The sequence below is a fragment of the Podarcis tiliguerta genome (assembly GCF_965153285.1).
Source record: "Podarcis tiliguerta genome assembly, chromosome: 4".
Classification (NCBI taxonomy): Eukaryota; Metazoa; Chordata; class Lepidosauria; order Squamata; family Lacertidae; genus Podarcis; species Podarcis tiliguerta.
This window is the reverse complement of record NC_139537.1, coordinates 25,762,070-25,782,862: the sequence shown is the minus strand read 5'-3', so window position 1 is coordinate 25,782,862 and position 20,793 is coordinate 25,762,070. Positions and strand designations below refer to the sequence as shown.

Genomic DNA, 20,793 nt, shown 5'->3' with positions numbered 1-20,793 from the left:
GCAGCTGCTGGGTGACCTTGGGCCAGTCACAGTCTCTCAGCCCTACTCACCTCACAGAGTGTTTGTTGTGGGGGAGGAAGGGAAAGGAGAATGTTAGCCGCTTTGAGACTCCTTAAAGGGAGTGAAAGGCGGGATATCAAATCCAAACTCTTCTTCTTCTTCTTCTTGTAGCACCATTCAGACACCAGTTTCTGCCTTCATCTATTTCCCACCCTCTGTGGTTCTGCCTACTGCAAGTTGCTGCATCCTGCCGGGTGACAGGGCTGGGCTTGGTTCTGGCATAACCAGGTGGTGGTATTGCTAATTGGAAGACATCAGGCATTTTCAGTGGGAGAGATTAAACAGGCGTAATGCTTTGGCTTGTGTGCTGTCGGATGACTTCATGCTCTCTCCAACGCTGTGCCCCTTTACCTCCCTCCCTCCAGGTCTGCTTATTTATTTTACCTACGGCATGTGGCACAGTGTGGAGGCGTCTTACTCAGCACCGATGGATACAGAACGAAGTACGGACAACAACGTGGACAGTTGCAAATGATTGGCAGCCTGGTTCCGCTAAAGGACACCTGAGAGCATCCTCTACAGGGAAGGGTGCTTTCCTCTCTGGGACCCTGAAGTATTTTGTTCTGTGGAGTATCAGGTGGGCTTCCATGTCCCACTGCTGCCCCTTGCAGCTTGCTTTTACCTTGGTAGTACAGTTATAAGGGATCACAAGGAAAAAGCCAGGCCTCTGGCACACTTCCAACAACACTGTTATCTGATGCTGGCAGCTTCCCCTCCCTTGTCATAAGTATATTGAAAGATAACAGCTTATCAGTGTGCCGGTTCACTTCCAATGCTGCTATGAGACCAAGCCTTACAGAGGCCCTGCAAAGTAATTCCCCAGGTACTGTCCTTGGATTCAAGTGAAGCAGACTTCGTACTGTCTCCAAAGTCACCTGTGTTGGACCACAAAAACTAAGGGGCCTTGCCTAAATGAAAACAACACCCCAACCCGCCCCAACCACCTGTGTGTTAGCAAAACACCCTGCCCCTTGCAGGACTGATCTGATTGAGAAAAGGACTTGGTGGTGTTATTTAATCATTGTACTTGACATATTTTATGCAGGCAACTCCTGCGCTTTGAAATGCAACGTTGCAACAGTCTTCTGTAGGGTAGTGGCTTCTGTCTGTTGTGACACAAAATACTTCGTTTAGGCAGCTAACAGACCCTGCTGCTTTTACGAGAAAAGCTTCTAGCTCATGGTATAATTCTGTATAGAAAAGTGGTTGCTTGTTTGTCCCCGGGGTATATAAATCTGCAAAATTAGGAGTTACTGGCCAGAGTTTAGTGCTTTCCCTTTCTCATCTTGCTCCTCTTCATCGCAAGCTTGTGAGGTGGGTCTCCAGTGTGTTCCTTGAAGCTGAGAGAAAGCAACGTATGCAACCTTGAATTAATCCATTTCGGAGATGGGATTTGAACCCTGGTCTGCTGGGTCCAGCTCCCAACACTGTTACATTTTGAAATAACTTATTTTTGTGGGGAGGGAGATTCTGCCAAACTTGGATCTTCTGGTGCAGGGTAAGAAACAGCATTAGTTCATGGAAGATTTTGGACAAATGTGTCGTCTTTGAAGTCAAAACTATAGTGGCTTTTCACCTGTCCTGCGAGGGCCAGCTTTTCTCTAGAGAAGAGGGAGAAGCATGCAACACTCAGAAGCAAAAGGGAGTGTGCAGTGATAATTTACTGTGCTCAACAGACAAGTTCTTGCTCATGCAGCTGTATGGCAGTTTACCTGCTGAGTGCTGCTTTTCTGCAATGAACTCTTTGAGATGCCACCTTAGCCATGCTGAACTCCAAATAGGATTTTGTGCTGTTTCCAAAGAGTGTTGGCACAGGCATGCAGCTTGAGCGATGCGCCCTGATAATTAGAAGCTTCTTGTGCTTCTAAAGCCATCTGTCAGCCTTCCTGTTGAGTGCGGGTGTGGAAGAAGGTTGGCTTTTTTTGTACCTATGCATAGGTAACCTGGGGCCAGCTGACTGGGACGGAAGGGAAGGGAAGGGGCCAGCTGACTGGGACGGAAGGGAAGAGTTGTCCAAAACCTCTGGAAGGCCAGAGGGTTGCCAAAGGATGGCATAGACAGAGAGCCACCTCTTTGTAAAAAGGAAGAAAAAGTGGGTTTCCAAAAGAAACATCAAGTTCATGCAGATCCTTGCTGTAGAAAACAATCCATTGTAAATATTGTAGCTTATTATTATTATAATTATTATTATTTTATTATTAATATTATTATTTTTTCATTGCTGTTCTCTTGGAAACTGATTTTATTTTTTATTTGATATTTATGTTTAGCCGCTTCATATCTTTGCCATTGAGGCAAATTGTGTGAACTTAGAAGAAGGGGAAATCTTTATTTTTCGGGAGGGTTGATCCTATTTTTATGTGAGGGATTTCTGAGGGGGGAAATGTTCCTTTGGGGGTGCCCTCCAGGTTCTGCTGTTTTGGTTTGGCACTTCTTCACTGCTGTCGCTTGGCCCTGCAACATCCCTTGAGGTCATAGGTACAGAAGGCCTGTGCTGTTGGGAGTTGCAGTATCTGGAGGGCACCAGCTTGGGGAAGGCTGTTGGGGGGGCAGTATAAGGGTGACTATTACGGCACATGGAAGACTTGATTAGCTGGTAAACAAAAGGCCACAAGTGGCCCTTGAGGTGAGCATGACGTGATTCCTGGGCAGTGTACAAAAGATTCCTCGCCTGCGAAAGGTTCTCTCCTTCTCTCATTATACTAGAATTCACGGACATGCGATCAAGCGGGGCGTTGTAAGATCCAGGACAGACCAAACACCGTACTTCTTCACACAGCACGTCTTTGAAACCATGAATTTCACTTCCATAAAATTAGAGGTGGGAAGGCCTGGAAAAAAGCCAGAAAAAATGGGGGGAAACCCAGGGTTTTTTCCCAAAGCCATTTTTCTGGGGGAAAAATGGGGGGAAACCTGGTGCCCCCCCCATTTTTCTGGTCCCCCCCCCAAGCCTTCCCATCTCTAATCTTATGGGAGTGATAGAGCAACAGCCACTGACTTGGATTGTTGTAGAAGAGAATTAGGCAAATTCACGGAGGATGTGGTTTGCAGTGGCAGCTAGCCATTGTGCCCTGCCTCTGCTCTCAGAGAAACAGTTGCTGGCAATCAGTCGCTGGTGGGAAAAGTGCTGTTGTACTTGAGTCCTATTTGTAGGCTTCCCATAGGTATCTGGTTATTTTTTAAATTAAATTTCTATACCGCCCTTCATCCGAAGATCACAGGGCGGCTTGCAATATCACACTCAAAGATTTCATGGCTCCAGTATTCTCGAAAGGCCGTTTGCAGACGGTAGCTTAGCCCTCTTAACGGGCTCTGGTTCCCTGTTCCTTTCTGGTTTTTATAGCAGCGATTGGCCATGGTGAGGACAGAACAGGCAGCCTGCTAGCCTGATCCAACAGGAACCATTTTGTGGTTCCTCTTAGCCCTTCCGCATGTCTGACAGGCAGAAGCCTACGTGTGTAGAGCTCTGTCTGCCTGTTCCCATAGATCCTGGAAATCTGCCCAAACAGCCGTCCACTCCGGTCCAGGGTCTGCGAAAGCCTATGTGTGCGAAGTTCCCCCACCTCAGCATCTGCATTAATTCTTTTAGATTTGTTCCAATGGATCGGTCAATTTCTTCTCTGTGCCGTTTTAAAAGGCTCATTCTTCTACTACATGCTGTCTTGGAACTTCCAGCTTACCTAATTAGGACGTCCACAGATCGTGGCTTAGTTGCAGCTTGAGCCCAGATCCCCAGTCATCAGTTGCTCACCAGTTGTCTGTTGCGTACTCCCACATAGAAATCGCTTCTATGTAGGCTTTGCCCGTGTGGAATTCCGTGTCCTCGGTTCATGTGTCGTCACCTTTGCCAACCTAGCACCTTCCAGATGTTTGGGACCATAACCTCCATCAGCTGCAGTTGGAGGGTGCCAGGCTGGCAAAGACTGTCCTGTAGCCCCTTGGACCGATTTGTAAAATGTTCCCTAATGTGAAGCTGCCCTTGAAGAAGGCTCTGAAACTGTTCTCAAGACCCTGCCAGTTATCAGGCTAACGGTCTGACTTTGCTGGAAGTTAGGTTTCTAGTTCAAATCAAGGTTCTGGTCATCATCTCTAAAGACCTATGTGACAGGGACCCCAACTTAACCTTAGGAGGCGTCTTCTCCCTAACAAACTTCCCTTGCTGCATATTCCACGAGTTGGATATGAAGTTAGTACCTGTGGCAGGTACTGGGTCCTTAACTCTGGGAGGTGGCTTCCTGTGTTCTGAGCGCCAAAGTCTAGACATTGATAACAGTTCTAATGCAGCAAGTTTTTAGCAGTAAACTTCTATGATCTAGCGTAGCTGTAGTTTTGTCATTCGGTAGCTTATTTTAGAACTGATTTTATGTATTTATTTCTCCGAACAGGAGGGAAAAACAGGGTAAACATCTCACAAAAGGAGCATTAAGTTTTGTACTGTATATCAGCAAATCGTGTGCGTGTCTAACATGGGATTCATGCAAATCCCCCACCCCAGGGAAACGATTAGAGGTCGGAATCCTGACCATGCTTAAAGGAGCGCTGAGAGTATGTGTGATGTCATATGCTACTTCCTTTAAAAAAATAAAATTCAATTTTCTAGGCTAGTGGCTCTCCTCCTCATCTGCTTGCTTCAGTTCAGGTGGTGGGATGCTGTTGGACTCCAACTCCCATCAACCCCAGCCAATGGTTAGGGATGATGGGAATTGTGTACCTCCAGGTGTTGCAGGACTACAGATCCCCCACCCTTGTTCTCAGTAGTACTGAAACTGGTAGTACCAACAGGGATCGCTAAATCTCTCTGTTGTGCTTACCCCTGTACTGTACTGCCAGGCCCTTGCATGGTTGAAGATGGGGGTTGCTCAGGACATGGAATGTAAACTTCTGCTTATTGGTGTAGGATTTTGCCACTTGGGGTGGGGATGGAAGACTAGATAGGCTGTGTTGCCCTCACCCCTGAAGCCTAAATAAATGTAAATACATGCAAAGCTTGAGTTTGGTGAAAACCTGATTGCTGCTGCTGCTGCTGTAGGCTTGCTATTGTAAAGAACAGGCCAGCATTTACTGGAGCTCGTCTTTGTAAATACGTGGGAAACCTTTTATTTTTATTATGTTTAAATAAGAAGGTGGTTTTGTACAGCTGCTGGGACACTTTGTTGTATATAAAGCCGTATTCTGAAGCATTGCCTTCTGTGTTAACGCTCAAAAGAAAAAGACCGAACAGGTATCTTACTTTGTATGAGGTCTTTCACTTCATTGCAGGAGGTTGGGCAAAATGACCTTCAGGGTCCCTTCCAACTCTACAGTTCTATATGGTTCTGTAACAGAGGAGCCTGTCCAAAGTAGCCTCTTGAATCAATGGAAGCCACCACCACTTCCTTCAGGAATTGTCTCATTTTCACTGTCTCTGTTAGATCATTTTTCTCCCTGAAGGGCACAAGCCCAGTATGGAAGGGGATGTGTGTGCAAACCCTTAAGTCAGCAAGGGTGAATATGCCTAATGTGTACCCTGACCTGATGCAAGTTTCACTTGGGAAGATGGTTTTAAGTGAGTTCAGCAGAACTTCCTTCTAGTTGGGTGTGCATAGAATTTGAAACCCTAGGCTAGCATCACACCCAACCATGGCACAAGAACACAGCTGGGGATTTGGTTAAAATCACCCATATAGAAGGAACTTTGGAAGAGCACGACACTACATTTAGACCTGTGGCTTCATTCCAGCTGTAAAAGTTCACATGGTGGATCATGGAGACCAAAGATCCAAGAAAAGTAATGAAAGTTGGTTTTCCAGTTAATTGTTCACCTTTTGCCCACAAAGTTGCTAATTATTAGAGAGAGAAAATAACCAGTATTAGAAAAACATAGACACTAGGTGGATTCATGTTACAATGCTTTACATACAATCACTAATTGCCCATTTTTCTGATCTTTTGCAACTTCAATCATTTATGGAATGGGCAATTTCTCTCTCTCTCCCAACCATTATATACACTAGTGGCCAAAATTGTGGAAACCTTTAGGAAAAAGTGTATTTCTGAGGTTTGATGACTCGTAACACCACTTTATTTTTGATTAATACCATAAAATTATATATCAGTGGAAAGATAGTTTAATGAAGACTGTAATGCAACAAGGTTTGTTCAATTATCTGTATTCTATCAAAAGTTATAGCCAAATAACCAGAAAAAGGAAGCATAACTTGCTTAGGTTGATATGCAGTCGCTTTCCTTCATTTGAATGTAGCCAATGAGCAGGAGTGTTTAGAGAGCCAATCAGGTGTTATGAGCCATCAAACCTCGGAAATACACTTTCCCCAAAAGGTTCCACAATTTTGGCTACTAGTGTATAAAATGGTTGGGAGAGAAATTGTCCATTCCATAAATGATTGAAGCTGCAAAGGATCAGAAAAACGGCCAATTAGTGATTGTATGTAAAGCATGGTAACATGAATCTACCCAATGTCTATGTTTTTCTAATATTGCTCATTATTAGAGAGAAAAAATAACCAACTTTGTGGGCAAAAGATGAACAATTAACTGGAAAACCAACTTCCATTACTTTTGTTGGATCTTTGGTCTCCATGATCCTCTCATTTACAGCTTGATGTTCCTTGGCCTACAGTCTACATTGTAGTCCTAGCACCTGTTCAGTGTTGATTTGCCCTGCAGTCTCATATCATTTCAGTGTTACATTGAAATTAAGAGGTGGTGACCTGTGGTGAAGTGTTCTCAAGTACTTCAGCTGATGAGCTACGAGATGTGATGTCCAATCAAACCTAATGTTTGTATAGCAGAGGCTCACAGTTTATAGATCTGGAACATTAGGGGTTCATGTTACTAGTTAAGTAAAATTGACACCGAGGAAGGGAGTTAAAAATTCTAGAAATTATTGCTGATTGCAAGGTCTAATCCAGAGATTAGTGTGTATCATTGTGTTGTCTGCTGTTAGTAATATGTGGCAGTAACCCTTGCATAGTGGCCTTTTGTAGCTGGGGTTGCACATTTCAATCTGTGCTGCAAGATAGAGGGAGGCAATGCATTCTTACCCAGGTTATGCAATGCTCATCAAGATTGCATTGGCAATATCAGATGTGGGTGCGCACCCAAATTCTATTCCAATCCACATCTGTTGCATATTGAATTCCTAATACAGCACAGGGAACTGTGCATGCATTCCGCCAGGGTATCCATGCATATAACACCCCATTGCATTTGTTTAGATTGCACAAGAGAGCATGAGAAGGCGGACAATTTCTGTTTGAACATTTTACAAATTAACCTTAGTGTAACCTTGACCAGGCTTCACAAGGAGTTCTGGCGATAGCAAAGTGAATATTTTATGCTTTTTGAATGTAACCCAATTGCATGTTCATTAGTTTCCGTTGAAGCCAATGGTGTTCATGTGCATATCATTTGTACACACTTGAAGTTGCTGCATTTTGAACTGTCCTGTAAAAGTATTACTATTCAGTGCTACTTTGGAGTTCATTCTAAAAGGTTACGTTTTTTAATTTGCAAATGTTGGGAAGAGTTACTTCTGTCTTTTAAGTGCAGAGGGTGCCGGAATACCCACAGGTTAGCGTTTATGTGCTGATGTATCAAGTGTGAGGACTGGGCTGTATGTGTTGTATGCACATACTGCCCCCCGTCCATGGGACTTCGGCATCATCATTTAGCTGTTTGTCCATATAACTTTGTTTTGACAACTTCATGAATCCATCTCAGAAGATGCATCCATTGCAAAGGTTGTCTGGCATTTGTTACATGTGTACATCTTCAACAGGTGCTTTCATGTGCTAGTCCTTGGTATGTTGTACTTCCAAAGCAAAGGCCAAATGTTGCAGGAACAATGCCTGTTAGTAACAATCCATATATTTCCTCAGGGTTTATTTCCTCCTGCTCTTGGCACAAGTCCCAATAAAAAATGTTATGCCGAGATGATGAAACTCTTAGACAGTGGCCTGGTTTTCACATAGTGTTAAGCCATGGTTTGTTTAGCTTAACTATGGTTTGTTTTTACATCCAAGCCCACCCCTGCCAACTAATTAGGGTTTGGGCTCAACAAATAAGAATATGAAACCATGGGTGGTATTCAACTAGATTTTACTTTGAGTAGGTCTATGGAAAGTAAAGTACCTAAGTAAGTCATGTTCATTAATTTAAGTGGTTGTACTCAAAGTAAAATTGAGTTTACCACTATATGGTTTGAAGCTGGCTTATACATTTCCCTTACATCTGAACCCAGAGTCCTGGCCTAATCCTTGCTTCTTTCCTATAGAAAGAGGTAGAAAGCAAGAACAGTTGAAAAATGAAACTTGCATAAGGTGAAACAAGCCTGCTGGTCTGTGAGACTGATACTGGTATCTTCAACAAACCATGCTTAAAGCAAACCCTGAGTTACCATTATGAATGCAGCCACTGAGGAATCTTACACAAATCACATGTGGTCATGTCTGTGTTTTCCAAATGTTGGAAGGGTTGTAATGTGTGTGCCTGGTGACAAAGTGGAGGATTTCCTGTCTTTACGTTGTGCCTTTCAATGTACGTCTGGTCTCAGGAGCACAAAGAATGGGTGTGACACCATTTTCGATTGTACATTACAAATCTAATGGAACAGTGGGGTTTCTTCAGGAATACATCTCTTAATAACCAAGAAGCCATGAAAGAATCTGTGCATATTTTTATTGAGTAATATATAAATATATACTTTTTGGTTGGCTGTTCTATTTTTCTAATGATTTCCTCAGAATTTCTTACTGTTGTGATACAATTATTCGACCCCTGATGCTGACTGTAATCCCCATTGGGTTTTTTCCTTCTCCTGTCTCAGTGGAGTTTCTGGTTTGGTTCTTATTTAGATTTTGGCTCTGCTCTCTCCTCTCCTCCCCTCCCCTCCTAAATATAAAACTTTGTTTTTTAAATGCGAAACGTTTATCTAGAGCACGACCTCTGCTTCCCAGAGACGTTTCTGCCAGGTGGCACTGTAAATAATGTCTCCCTCTTGATGTCGTTTTTGACTTTGGAGATCAGTTTGTTAATATGTGATACAGCATTAAACGTTTCCCAGAAATGCAAATAAATTATGTTAGTTTCACCCTTCCTCTTTCAATGTATTTCTGTTCGTTCCAGCAGACCAGTTGCATGTAATTGCTCTTCAGTGAAAGAATCAAGCTTGTGGAAATGCACCTTTTGCTTTTCAGCATAGTGTTTCATGACAACGTGAACAGCGCAACCTCATGCATAGCTGCCCAGCAAGAATGCTGTGTGAGTTCAGCAGGACTTTCTAAGGCTGCAGTAAGTATTCTCTTTTAGCAGTCTGATCTAACCAGTGTTCTCTCTCTCTCTCTCTCTCTCTCTCTCTCTCTCTCACACACACACACACACACACACACACACACACACCCTACATAACAGTATTCTCTTGTGCTTAATTGAAATGGATGCTTTTGAGCTTCCCATAGCCACTGTGAGAACAGGATTATGGATTAGATGGGCCAGTGTTCTGATCCAGCAGGCTTTTCTTATGATTCACTCATGAGTCCTCAGCATGGTACTAGATATTACCATAATTGTGTCCAAAAAAAATAGCCGTGTGTCTTAATTTCTCAGTGCCTAGTAGCCTTCTCTACTGCGACGTTCCTCAGATGTTTTCAGCTCCATCTCCCATGAGACTAACTCTGCATGCCAGTGGCCAGAGGGGAGAAAAGGCTAGCCTGGTGCAAATGGTCTCTTATTCTGCTATCACTCTTGCCTTCAACGGCAGCAGGTCAACCATGATAGTAAGGGGTGCAGGAAAATGTGAAATGCAATAGTTTGCAGCACAGAAAAGTTGCATTACACAGGGGAAAGGAAGGAAATTGACAATTGTTAGGATTGCTCCATTACTTGTTGTGCAGGCACATACAGGTTTGCAATAAAATGGTCTGTTCATAGGGAGTTGGCACAATGACAGTTTATGGGACAGGGTTTACATGCACAGTTTGATCAAGGCCTTTAAATTTGATCAATTACCTTTAAATTTAAATAGCAAGTACTGAGCAAAATTTGTAAGGTTGAGAGAACAAAGATCCTGAGTCTTCAGTTGTTTGCTTTAGTTTTGTAAAACAACACCCATCTCTTGCTAAATCCTGTTACCTATAGACCCGTAAAGAAGCATCGTAGCACACCAAAGTCTAAGGAGCATGTATTTATTATCATGAATATATTACATTCACCTGTACACTGTAACTCAAATAATACAAACTTTTTTTCCTGTAATTCAAATAGCCACGTAATTAAGTCAGACCACAAACTCCTGCTGTGTTAGGGAGGGGATGGTCTTTTAATATCCACCGTGTGTCCATGGGACACAAATGCAATCAGTACACAGACATAAAATACCTGATTTTGGTTATTCATATTTATTCCAAAGAAGATCTTTACTGTTCATGTACCTGCTGATTTATTGGGGAGAAATGTGATGTGTGCAAATGAGAGTTCTGAAAAATGTTTCAGAAGTTGCAAAAGGGGGGAGTCATAATCAATCTCTTACTTCTGTTGGCTTCTCTAGCAAGTGGTTTTGTTGGTCCTTTGAGATTCCTAAGGTAGCAGGGGCCTGTGAATGGGTTTCCCAGGAAGATTTTGGAGGGCTTCTGGGAAAGACAAGTATTTGGACAGGGAGGCACAATTTACTCATTGTATCACACCTCTTCGGCATGTTGTCCAAAGCCCAGAGTTGCATGGCATCCCCAAACACATCATGGGGGCTAGGAGGAGGCGGATGCATCACTGGTCTTCAGACAAGACATGAAAGTGAAGTGAGAAGAAGTGTGAGAGCCTCATGTATCCACAACCAAAGCCCAAGGGATTCCTAGATGATCAACTCCTTTCAACGATACTACTTTGGTCAGTTTTTTCTTGACTGTCATATTCCTCTGATGCTTTAGAAAGCAAGGGTGCCTTTGAATGCACAGTCCTATTTGGGGCAGCAGGCAGTATTGTTACTATCCATTTGCTTAGCTAAGGCAGAGCCCCATGGTGCCTCTCAGATGGTGGATTACAACCTTCATGAGCCACAGCTAGCATAGTCAATGGTTTCTGGCACAGTGGGAGTTGTAGTTCAAAACATCTGGAGGACGCCACGCTGCTCTCTCTGACAGAATACAGGGTGGCTTTGGCCACAGAGGAGAAGTCATGCATCTGCCCTGCTCTGGTAAGAGCCAATTGTGGGCTGCATCCATAGCTGGGCATGCAATCTCACTAGAAAGTAGGAAAGATGCTAATTTTCTCACTCTGCACAGTCAGTGGGAAGCACAAACAGAAGCAGTGCAAGCTGCTCTTGATTCCTCTCCTGCTTTATGTGTACAGTCCAAAGCTGCTCTGTTGGATGCCTGCATGCCCTGCATGGAAGGAGAGGCATAGAAAGGAATTGGTATTCTATGGAATGGTGCCATGTTATGATAGTAGTGTGGGCTGTGTTCCTGGACGTTCCTAGGGCTGGCATCTCAGCAGCTGAATCCTCCTTGAATCTTCCTCTGAACCTGCATGGAATAATACGCAGCAGGACAGATTGAGATGGCATTTCCCATCTTCTTCATAAGGGAATTTTGGCACAAGTTGCCCAAACAATGTCTTGCCGTCACCACAGTTATTTAAGTGGGTAGTTGGGAGGAAAGGGCAATTTCCCTGAGTGAGCTGACCTAATTTTTTTGGCCTTGGCTGCAAGTAAATAGGTAAAACAGGATTCACACCTGAAATTCAGACAGTTAGAAAAATGCCTTCCACATTTTTGTTTCCCTAGAATGCAAGTTGCACCTGGTAGCCACAGTTTGCTTGTCGGCTGCTACTAAGGCAGGGTGTTAAAACATTATTCAAGACCCATGTTACTATCCCTTGCCAGGCCATCAGTTACAGCACCGCTGCTACAATCTCTGGTTGCTTTCTTCGTGATACTTAGCCAGCTTTGCCCCATCACCTGGGTGCTTTGCCTAATTGTCTAGTACGTAAGTGTGAACATGGTTATCCACAGTTAGATTCGCAGTCATTACATTCTGCTTTTGGGAGGATGAATTTTATGGCTTCACATGCAAAAAGCAGCTGGCCTTCGAGGAGAGAAGTCCAAGGGATGCAGTGGATGTAATGAAGCCTAGGTATACAGGAAACTGAACTGGGAGCATTGCACAACTCCCAGATCTGCACATGCTTGCCTGCAGCACTAGAATAGAGCGTGTTGCACTCTTTCTCCATATCTCATGTCTATCATCATAATTTTTGGAGTGATGGGGTAGCTGATGGCAGAGGCAGGGATGCAACTTTAGGAAAGTCAAAGGGTTTCAGGTGACCCAATGAGATAGTTCACCTTGTAGTAGTAGCCCTGTATGTGACATCAGAAACTGCTTTTAAAGGATGCCTTGGTTTCAGAACTGGCTTGCCAGATAGTGTGCTTAAGAAACCAAGTTACTTTTCAGACGCCAGCCATAGTTGGTTACCTTTAAGTTTACATAATGCAAAGTCATGAAAAGGCTCTTCTCCCTCTGTGGACGGCCTCTGGTTTTGAAGGGCTGAATAGGTGAAATGCTTCCAAGCAAGTGAAAGTAGAGTAGCCCTAGGCTGCCATTTTGAAGAAGGAGGAGGAGGATAGAATCCTACACCTTTCCCATCTGGATGCAGGGACAACTGGTCTGTACAAAGTTAATGGAGGAGAGAGAACTGTAGTCTGATATTAGCATTGACTTGCTATCTTGTGTAGGCCAGCAGAAGCCAAAATCTCAAATCGTATTTGGAAGCATTCATTGAAAATGGAGGTGGCAGATGAACAGAGGAAGGAAGAAGCATAAACAGAGGAACTGACGGACAACCCAGAACCGCCCACCCACCCACAGTGTGGCTTCGCTAGCTTATAAGTGGAGAGTAATACATAACTTACAGAGCAATGCAAGGAAAATGCAAATTTATCAACGCTGTGGTATAACATTGCTCACATGAGCTTGACAGTAGAAGGTTTGCGACATAGCAAGGAAACAGGTGCTGTCTGTGTCTCAAGCAAGTGTGGTAAGGAAACCGGCTAAAATTATATCAGTGGGTCATTGTTGCAACTATCCTACTCTTGAGTTTGCAAGCTGCCCATTATGCGAAAACTAGTCCTGTCGTTTGTGATAAGTTAACGAACGTGGCATGAGCTAATCTAAGAAGATGTACTTGGTATCACAGTATCATGCAAGGTAGCTACAAAAATAAATTTCTCTAAAAAAGAAAGAAAGAAACCAACCTTGTTACTCTGTACATCATGGAATTGGGCCACAGATCTGTGGCTATTGGATGGTGCTGGCTGTCTTGGCAAGCACAGCTGATGCCTAAGGCCTGCATCACAGGCAAGTCATCGACACAAGCACCAAGCAGACTCGCTGAACGAAGCACTTGTGTGGACATCAGGCAGACAGGCATTTGCCAGTCAGGGAGGTCCTCTGTGAGCTTTGTACACTAACTCCCTCCCTCTCTTCTCCTCGGTGTCATTTTGGCACTCTGAGCTGCCCTGTATTTAAACGATGCAGAGGGACTTTGCAAATGAGTTGAGCCCTGGGCCTCCACTCGAGAACCAAAGTATCACATGGCTATCTAAAAACATTTCTTTGCTTAGATGATTCATGCTCCACATCTGTCCAACGCTACGTTCAACGCTTTCACAGTCTAAGTCTATAACAACTCTTTGACACACACGCTGGAACCCAATTCCTATCACACCAAAGACAAGAAGGGACACTGGCTGTGTCCTCTTTGTCTGTCTAGCTCATGTTTAGAAACCGTTTCAAGGTCTAATGCTATTGTGACTGCTATGCTACTCTCTAGGGAACCAGTCTACGTTCTAGCAGGCCTGACATCCAATATCGTGCTGCTACTAAATACACACTGGGTAGCAGGGTCGAGATGGCTGGAAAGAAGGCAGAGAGATAGAACAATCCAGCAGTTTGGCCGGTACCAAAACACGTAAACATGCCATTGAGTGCTGATAAAATGCCAAGTGTGCAGTGTTGATTGCTATTCTATGAACATGACGAGCCTGAGATGATGTGAGTTCTGGATCTGAGAGATGCGCTCCTTGGATCCTAGGCAACGTGGCAGAGGAGAGTGATAGCACGCTCTTGGCCACATTGCTTAGGAGGCGGGTAGGAGCAGCTCTCAGATTGCACACTCACTTAAAAATATTGCTGCCTCAAGCTGCTACTTGGGTCCACTGCACAGGTGAGTCACCCCTGTGTAGAAGAAAGAGCCTAATTCCGTCATCGACAGAAGAGGGCAAACCGTGGGTGAAGACCAACAGAGACCATCTGCCTGCTGAGAATTGTGGGCTGGGAGAGCATTGTGGTACCCAGGTCCTTCCTACAGGCAACTGGTGCATCACTGTGATAGCAGGATACTGGACTAGATGGGCCTAATCCCACAGGGCTCTTTTTTGTTACTTAGCACCCACATTTGCCTCTCTACTGAAGTATGCTAACTGAGTTCACCCATTCACTCTATGCTTCTGTGGTCACTCCCCCACCCCTTCTTAAAAAGGAGTTGGGAGGCACAGGGTCTTGTACATTTAGCCTTGCTATTAATTCAGACTTTGAAAACATCGTGGAAAAGCACTTTCTGCTGGGGTAAAATGGAGTCATCTTTATAAATAAACAAAGGACTGCACGATGGAGGCCTGCTTGCCTCTTCCGTATTTACAGCAGTGGTGAGTGTTCTGATTGTTACCTGGGAAGCGAGTGCCGTGTCTGGCACTGATTAGAAAAGCAATTGTTTTTGAAGGCAGTTAACTAGTTAAGAAATCAGGTCGCTGGTGTTTTGCTTTAGAAAATGTACCACTCAGTGGTCACTCGGAAGGTGCTTCTATGTTTTTGTAACTTTCTTCTCGTTTGGGTAGAAATATTCCTGGGAAGCTTTGACCAAAAAAAGGAAAAAAAGAAGCATTTAATTTCAGTATAACTCTTAGGCACAAGTTAGAAAACTGCTGACTCGTGAAAATATATCAGCACTTTTTGTAGAATCCATTAATATAAAAAAATGCATTTCGGAACAGCTTCAGCTACATATGCAGAAGGTGTGCATGTGTGCCTGACATGTGCCTCACATTATGGGCATGGATGCCTGAGGGCATCCACACGTATCAGCAGCCACTCAACGCACAGAGCTATTCAAAACTCGAACTGGCAACTAACCTGAAATACTGCAGCGAAAAGTTCACTCGGGAGTGAACAATAAGAAGAGTTTTCCCTTGCTTTTGCCTCTAACCCTGGGAGATGTCCCCATACGTCAGCTGGGATCCTGCTATTCTATGGCATCAGTGTAGCAAGTCCTAGGGACTCCCGACGCAGGAACCCACCAGAGTGCACTGCCTAGTCAAATACAGCTATGTATCTAGAGAGCATGTTGGTAGAGTCACGGATCCCAGGGATCTACTTCTACTGTGGTTAATACTTTCTTAGATGAGAACATTCAGTAGGCTGGGACATTGTCAGGGACAAGTCATCTGATGCAGCTGCACGGGGCTGTCATCTTGGCACAGTGCTGACTTTAGCTGGGGTGGGAGGTCCTGACGAAGACCGATAAATATGGGTGGGCGATGTTGGCGACAGCTTAACTGGGCTCATGGGATCCGACGTCTGAAGCTTCCACAGCAGCTCTTCATTAGTCCTACTTAGCCTCTTCTTTTCCTTGGATTCTTTTTCAACGTATTCCTGGAGATTAGCATTTTCTTCAGATAACTGCCTGGAGAGGGAAACAAGGCACTGTCAGGTCAAAATCAAAATTTCAGAATTGCGGCAAGTCCTCGTCGGATCCATTTTGTAAACTAAGGATTGGGAACCTGGTGCTCTCCAGGTGTCACTGGGCTCCCATCAGCTCCAGCCAACGTGGCCGCCGGACAAAAGGGCAATGGGAGGCCAGCAGTGGCTGGAGGTCCACCAGTTTTCATCTATTTTGTAAACAGTTCTCACGTCTTGTTGAAAACTCTTTGCCTACATGATTTGGAGACTTACCATCCCACTCCTTGGAAAGTGCAAAGAAAATAAAGTCTGCTGTTGCATGGCCTAATATAAATGGGACCTTTAGTGAATGGGAAAGAACCCCACCACCTAGGAATCAAAGATTTTCCTCAGTCTGTGTCGCTTGTCTTTAGACTGGTTCATTCACACATCCCTGCCCCTTGAATGTTTCACCATCAAGTGAATGAGGGATGAATGGGCCATCATGAATGGACCACATTCAGACAAAATTTTCATCACTTAGTATTTCCTCAAGCACAATGGGTTGTATTCAGTTGCATCCTTCCATTCATGGAGGGTTCTTGCTCCAGCAACGTCCTCCATGGATGGAAGGGGGAGGGAGCGGATTTTTGCAAATTCCCGTTTCCCTGCAGCCTGCTACACTACCTCCCATGCTGTTCTGAAGAGTTCCCCAACCATCTGGAGCAGATTTATTGGGTGGAAGAGGGGTATCAGGAAAAAATGCTGCTCCCTCTCCCTTCATGGATGCTTCTATGGTTCCAATAGTCTTCCAGGCCACAGCTGGATGCAGTCCAGTATCCCCCCCCCCAACAGAATTAGTTCACACATTCATCTGCCAATCAAGTGTGGAGAACTGGAGTCACAGTCATGCAGTTGTGAACTAGCCCCGAGCCATTCTAGAAGACAAGCAGAAATGGGTTCAGAAGCACAGGTGCAGGGCAAAACTGGGCATTTCTTAACAGAAGGGGACATAGTTCATTGGTAGAGAACATGCTTTGCGTGCAAAAGGCCCCCGGTGCAATCCCCTGCGCAGCCACTTAAAAGGCTCTCTGGAGGCAGGAATGGGAAACCCCCTGAGAGCCACTGCTAAACAGAGTAATGGACACGAGGATGAGGGATGCATTAATGGTGAAACACAGCGAGAGGCAACTTCCTATGTTCACCTCTTAAAAGCCAGAAAAATCAATGCCACTAGTGACATGTAGGGACATTGAGACCCCAGAGCCTTTGCCTTCACTGAGATAGAAAAGAGTTGCAAGGTGATGCTCCGTGATACAAGAGCCTGTCAGACAGCATCCCTGCTCCTGAGACAGTAAGCAACCGATAGTTTGCTGGAGGAGGAGAACTGGGAGTTAACACAGCCAAGTGGCAGTCTCTTCCAAGAGCCTTTTGAGCAGGGATGTGCCTTTGCTGACAAGCGTTTTTTACCCTTTCTCTTTTTTCTTATAATACCGATACCAGCATGTGCCCAAGGACAATTTGCTTTGGCAAGCAGAAGCAAAAAATAAATAGCCCTCTGACTGTTACCCTGCCTCTCTCCCGCATACAGTGCTGGGATTGTCTTTTTGCTGCGTCATCCGAGGCTGACGCCAACAGAACAAAGAAACGGTCAGGTTACAGCAGAGACGGGCTTTGAAACACGGGGAAGGATAAGGCATAGGCCTCCCCGTCCACATGGGGGGGGGGGGAGTGGAACCAGCAGGTGCTGTGTTCTACTGGCTCTCTGGGGACCAGTTCCTGCTGAGGCAGACGGGAAGCTGGACAAAGGCAGATCCTCAGGGATCCTCAGATATCACCGGGTTCAGCAACTGCAGTGGGGCTTCAGAAAACACAACAGCAAATATAATGCCACACTGAAGCAATACTTCCTGGGTTTTTTTTGGGGGGGGGGGGTTGCAGCTGCCGTCTCTATTTGGCAGCATAGATCCAGTGATTTCTGATACACGTGTTTGCACAACTGGTTAGTTACTGGGCTATTCCTGAAGGGGGAGGTAGATGGGCAGGTCTCTTTCCTTTCTCTCCATCCCACATGATTACATTTTCTAACTGGAGCATCTAGCAAAGGGGCATTTTGCCTATTCAGGCTCATGCCCCAAGCTCCTTCGGGTACTGCTATGAACGTGGTGCTCCTTCTGCATTTCTCCTCATCAGGTTCTCTGAATTTATGAATTCTGTGCAATGTCACGTGCTCTACACGCACTACCTTAAAAACAAGAATTCTGTATCAACATGCTGCAGGTTTGCACAAGAAACAGCCACAAAACGGACAAAAGCACCCATAAAATCAATGTGGTTTGTGGTTGAAGACTGCATGATAAGCCAGGCTCAGCCCCCCAAACTGACAGGCACCCACAGTGCTCTTAAGCGTGGCGTTCTGTGTACAGTGCTAATGTTTTGCAGAGAAATCCATCCTTCTGCAAAGTGCCATAACTTGGAAGTGTACAGCTATAGGTTTCAGTATAACGGCTACTCCGATACCCAGAGGTTTTCAGCGTAGATGTTGAAGATCAACTGCTTGCAAACTAAACCTCGAGTCAGCCCTGATCCGCGGTAAAGGGGGAGCGTTGCCAACTCCTAAGGAGGAAAGCTTTGTTTATGGAGGACTCTGTGTATGAGGCAGAGGGTTAATAACAACACGCAATACTATTCAGCACAATCCTAAGCACGCTTACTCAGAAGCAAGTCCCACTGTGTAAAGTGGGGCCCATCCCCCCAAAAGTGTACATAGAATTGCCTCCGTAGTGTGTGGGAATCATTCCATATGGATTTTCTCAAGAATCCTAGCAACCCTGTAAGGGAGACTGGTGCCAGTATCAACGAGAGCAGAGTCTGAGAAACAGTGGTTTCAGATGCAGCCCTCTGCCCATTTGCTTGGTAGTAAGCCTTGCTGAATTCAGTTGGAGTTGCTTTACATAATACTGTACTCCTAGTGAGTCCAAGGCAGTCCTGATTTGAATCAGGCATTTCCTGGTTCACAGCCCAGTCTCCATCAATGCAATCCTGTGCATGTCTGTTTGGAAGTTAAGTTCCACTGAGTTTAATGAGCCTTATTCCCAAATAAGTGTGCGTAGCCTTCTGGTACTTCAGAAATAAGTATAACAAGTTCCTTGCATTGCTATGATTCTACAAAGCAGCCTCCCCCCTCCTTTTTTTTGGACTAGATTTCCCATCAGCCCCAGCTAGCATGGCTAATGGTCAGGGCTGATGGGAACTGTAGCCCAGAGCATCTGAATGGTACCAGGCTGCTGCAAATAGACACAGAGTGAGCACACACAAAGATGTGAATTGAAAGCTGCTTGAAATGCCAAGCTCGGGAGCAAACATCTAGACAGACCTTGTCACCACAGTGTTCTGATCAATCCTGACTCTGAGATCCTCATTTTGCTGCTGGAGCACCTGAATTTTTTCTTCTAATATTAAGTTCTTTTCAGCCTGCAATATAGGAAGGACAGCTTTAAATATATGTAGCAATTGCAGCAGTAAAATAAAATAATAATAATAATAATAATAATAATAATAATAATAATAATAATGCAGTATTGTACCAATTCATTGCAGCAGAAGTGGCAGCACAGATTGGATGGTACTGATGGGTTGAAAACACACAGGAGCTCACCTGCGTGATAACCAGCCTGATCCCAGAGGGTGTTATTGTGTTTCTCCACTTGGGAGAAACACACCTGGTTTTAATTAAGAGTGCCTAGTCGAGAAACAATCTATGCATGTATCTGCTTTAGCAAGGGTTTAATTGCTCGTCTTCCTTCCCTACACTTTTGTCACCTCAGACCTTTTCTTCTTCTTGGTCAAACGACTACATTCCCTCTGGGGCGATTTGTCAGGGGCCACATGCTGGCAGCGGGTCAGGATGGAACCAGTGGGGGTGGGGCCAAAGCCCTAAAAGGGGCCAATGAGCATGCTCAGCGGGCAATAAATGCTGATTGACTGGTTGGGGAAAAGAAATCTGGAATCACAGGTGGGTGGGATTGAATGGAGTTTCCTGGGAGAGGTCATGACTGGCTGGCCCCCTGAACAGAGCCATTCTACAGTGCAGTATTTTGTTGTGTGATCTGGAAATGGAAATTCTAGAATGCATGCAGGGATTAATTTTACCCCTGACTTGATGTTAACATACTGTAATATTTACTGTAGCTACTATCTCGCACTGGGCTATCACATTATAAAATGGAGTTCCTGCCTCCCCAAATCCTACTGTCTCTTAGCCAAGAGTGGCTTTGAACAGAGGGAAAGGGTGAGAGGTGAAATGGAGATTTAAAAAGTAAGATTCCTTCCCATTTCAAATATACCATATAGGAACATCTTAATTTCTGTACTGCTTCTTAATTTTTATGGTGTGAACTGCCCTGAGATTATGGATGAAAGGTAGTATACAAATTTTTAATAAATAATAATAATTCCTTCCCCCTTCCCAGTTTGCATCTCTAAAATGACCACATTCCAAACCAGAGTTGCCTGCTTAAACAGATTGTGCTAGCTTGTGATTCTAACGCAGGAACAGGGAACTTGCCCTCCAGAAATTACTGGACTACAATTCCCATCATCCCTGACCATTGACCAATCTGGTTGAGGCTGATGGGACATGGAGTCCAACAACATTTGGAGTGCCACCGGTTCCCTTGTCCCTCCTCTAATGGATGCCCAAGCTTTTGTGCCTTTTCCCTCCCTTGCGTTTTCTAAAGAGAGACAAAAACCAAGGGCTCACCAGCCTCTCTAGCTCTATGATCCTCTTCTCCTGTTGATGAATGAGTAGATTCTTCATTTCCAAGACCTGCTTCAGGCTACTCATGTCTTCCTCTAAATGCTGGTATGGAGCCATTGCAATCTGAGGCGAAGGAGAATTGACAGTAAAGAAAAAGAAGCAGAGGACTTACCCAGGAGAGATGGAAGACTCTCCTCATCCACTCAAGGAGGAAGGCTTTCTGGAGGCTTCCAGAACCTTCAGTATGAGGAGGAGCCCTCCCAGTTTTGG

At 44.7% G+C, this 20,793-nt stretch overlaps 3 protein-coding genes across 10 annotated transcripts in view; 2 read left to right on the top strand and 1 right to left on the bottom strand.

Annotated features, from left to right (window-relative positions):
* SLC7A1 (solute carrier family 7 member 1) overlaps window positions 1–9,151 on the top strand; it is a 49,530-nt gene extending 40,379 nt beyond the window's left edge. For 5 of the 6 annotated variants that reach the window (XM_083437141.1, XM_083437140.1, XM_083437144.1 and 2 more), the window contains one exon: window positions 426–9,151. In XM_083437141.1, coding sequence (XP_083293267.1) covers window positions 426–535 — 110 coding nt within the window. In that variant the 3' untranslated portion in view covers window positions 536–9,151. Of the gene's footprint in view, window positions 1–171 lie in introns of all 6 variants that reach the window. The other variant, XR_014510332.1, reaches the window with a different exon arrangement.
* Window positions 9,152–12,546: 3,395 nt separating this feature from the next.
* Window positions 12,547–20,793, top strand: part of FLT1 (fms related receptor tyrosine kinase 1) — a 482,624-nt gene continuing 474,377 nt past the window's right edge. The window contains exon 1 of the mRNA XM_083437023.1: window positions 12,547–12,557. The gene's annotated coding sequence lies outside the window, so the exon portion shown is untranslated. The remainder of the gene's footprint in view (window positions 12,558–20,793) is intronic.
* MTUS2 (microtubule associated scaffold protein 2) overlaps window positions 12,910–20,793 on the bottom strand; it is a 302,916-nt gene continuing 295,032 nt past the window's right edge. For all 3 annotated transcript variants that reach the window (XM_083437007.1, XM_083437008.1, XM_083437006.1), the window contains 3 exons: window positions 20,527–20,646; window positions 19,141–19,238; window positions 12,910–15,789 (listed from right to left, as the gene is read on the bottom strand). In XM_083437007.1, coding sequence (XP_083293133.1) covers window positions 15,573–15,789; window positions 19,141–19,238; window positions 20,527–20,646 — 435 coding nt within the window. In that variant the 3' untranslated portion in view covers window positions 12,910–15,572. The remainder of the gene's footprint in view (window positions 15,790–19,140; window positions 19,239–20,526; window positions 20,647–20,793) is intronic.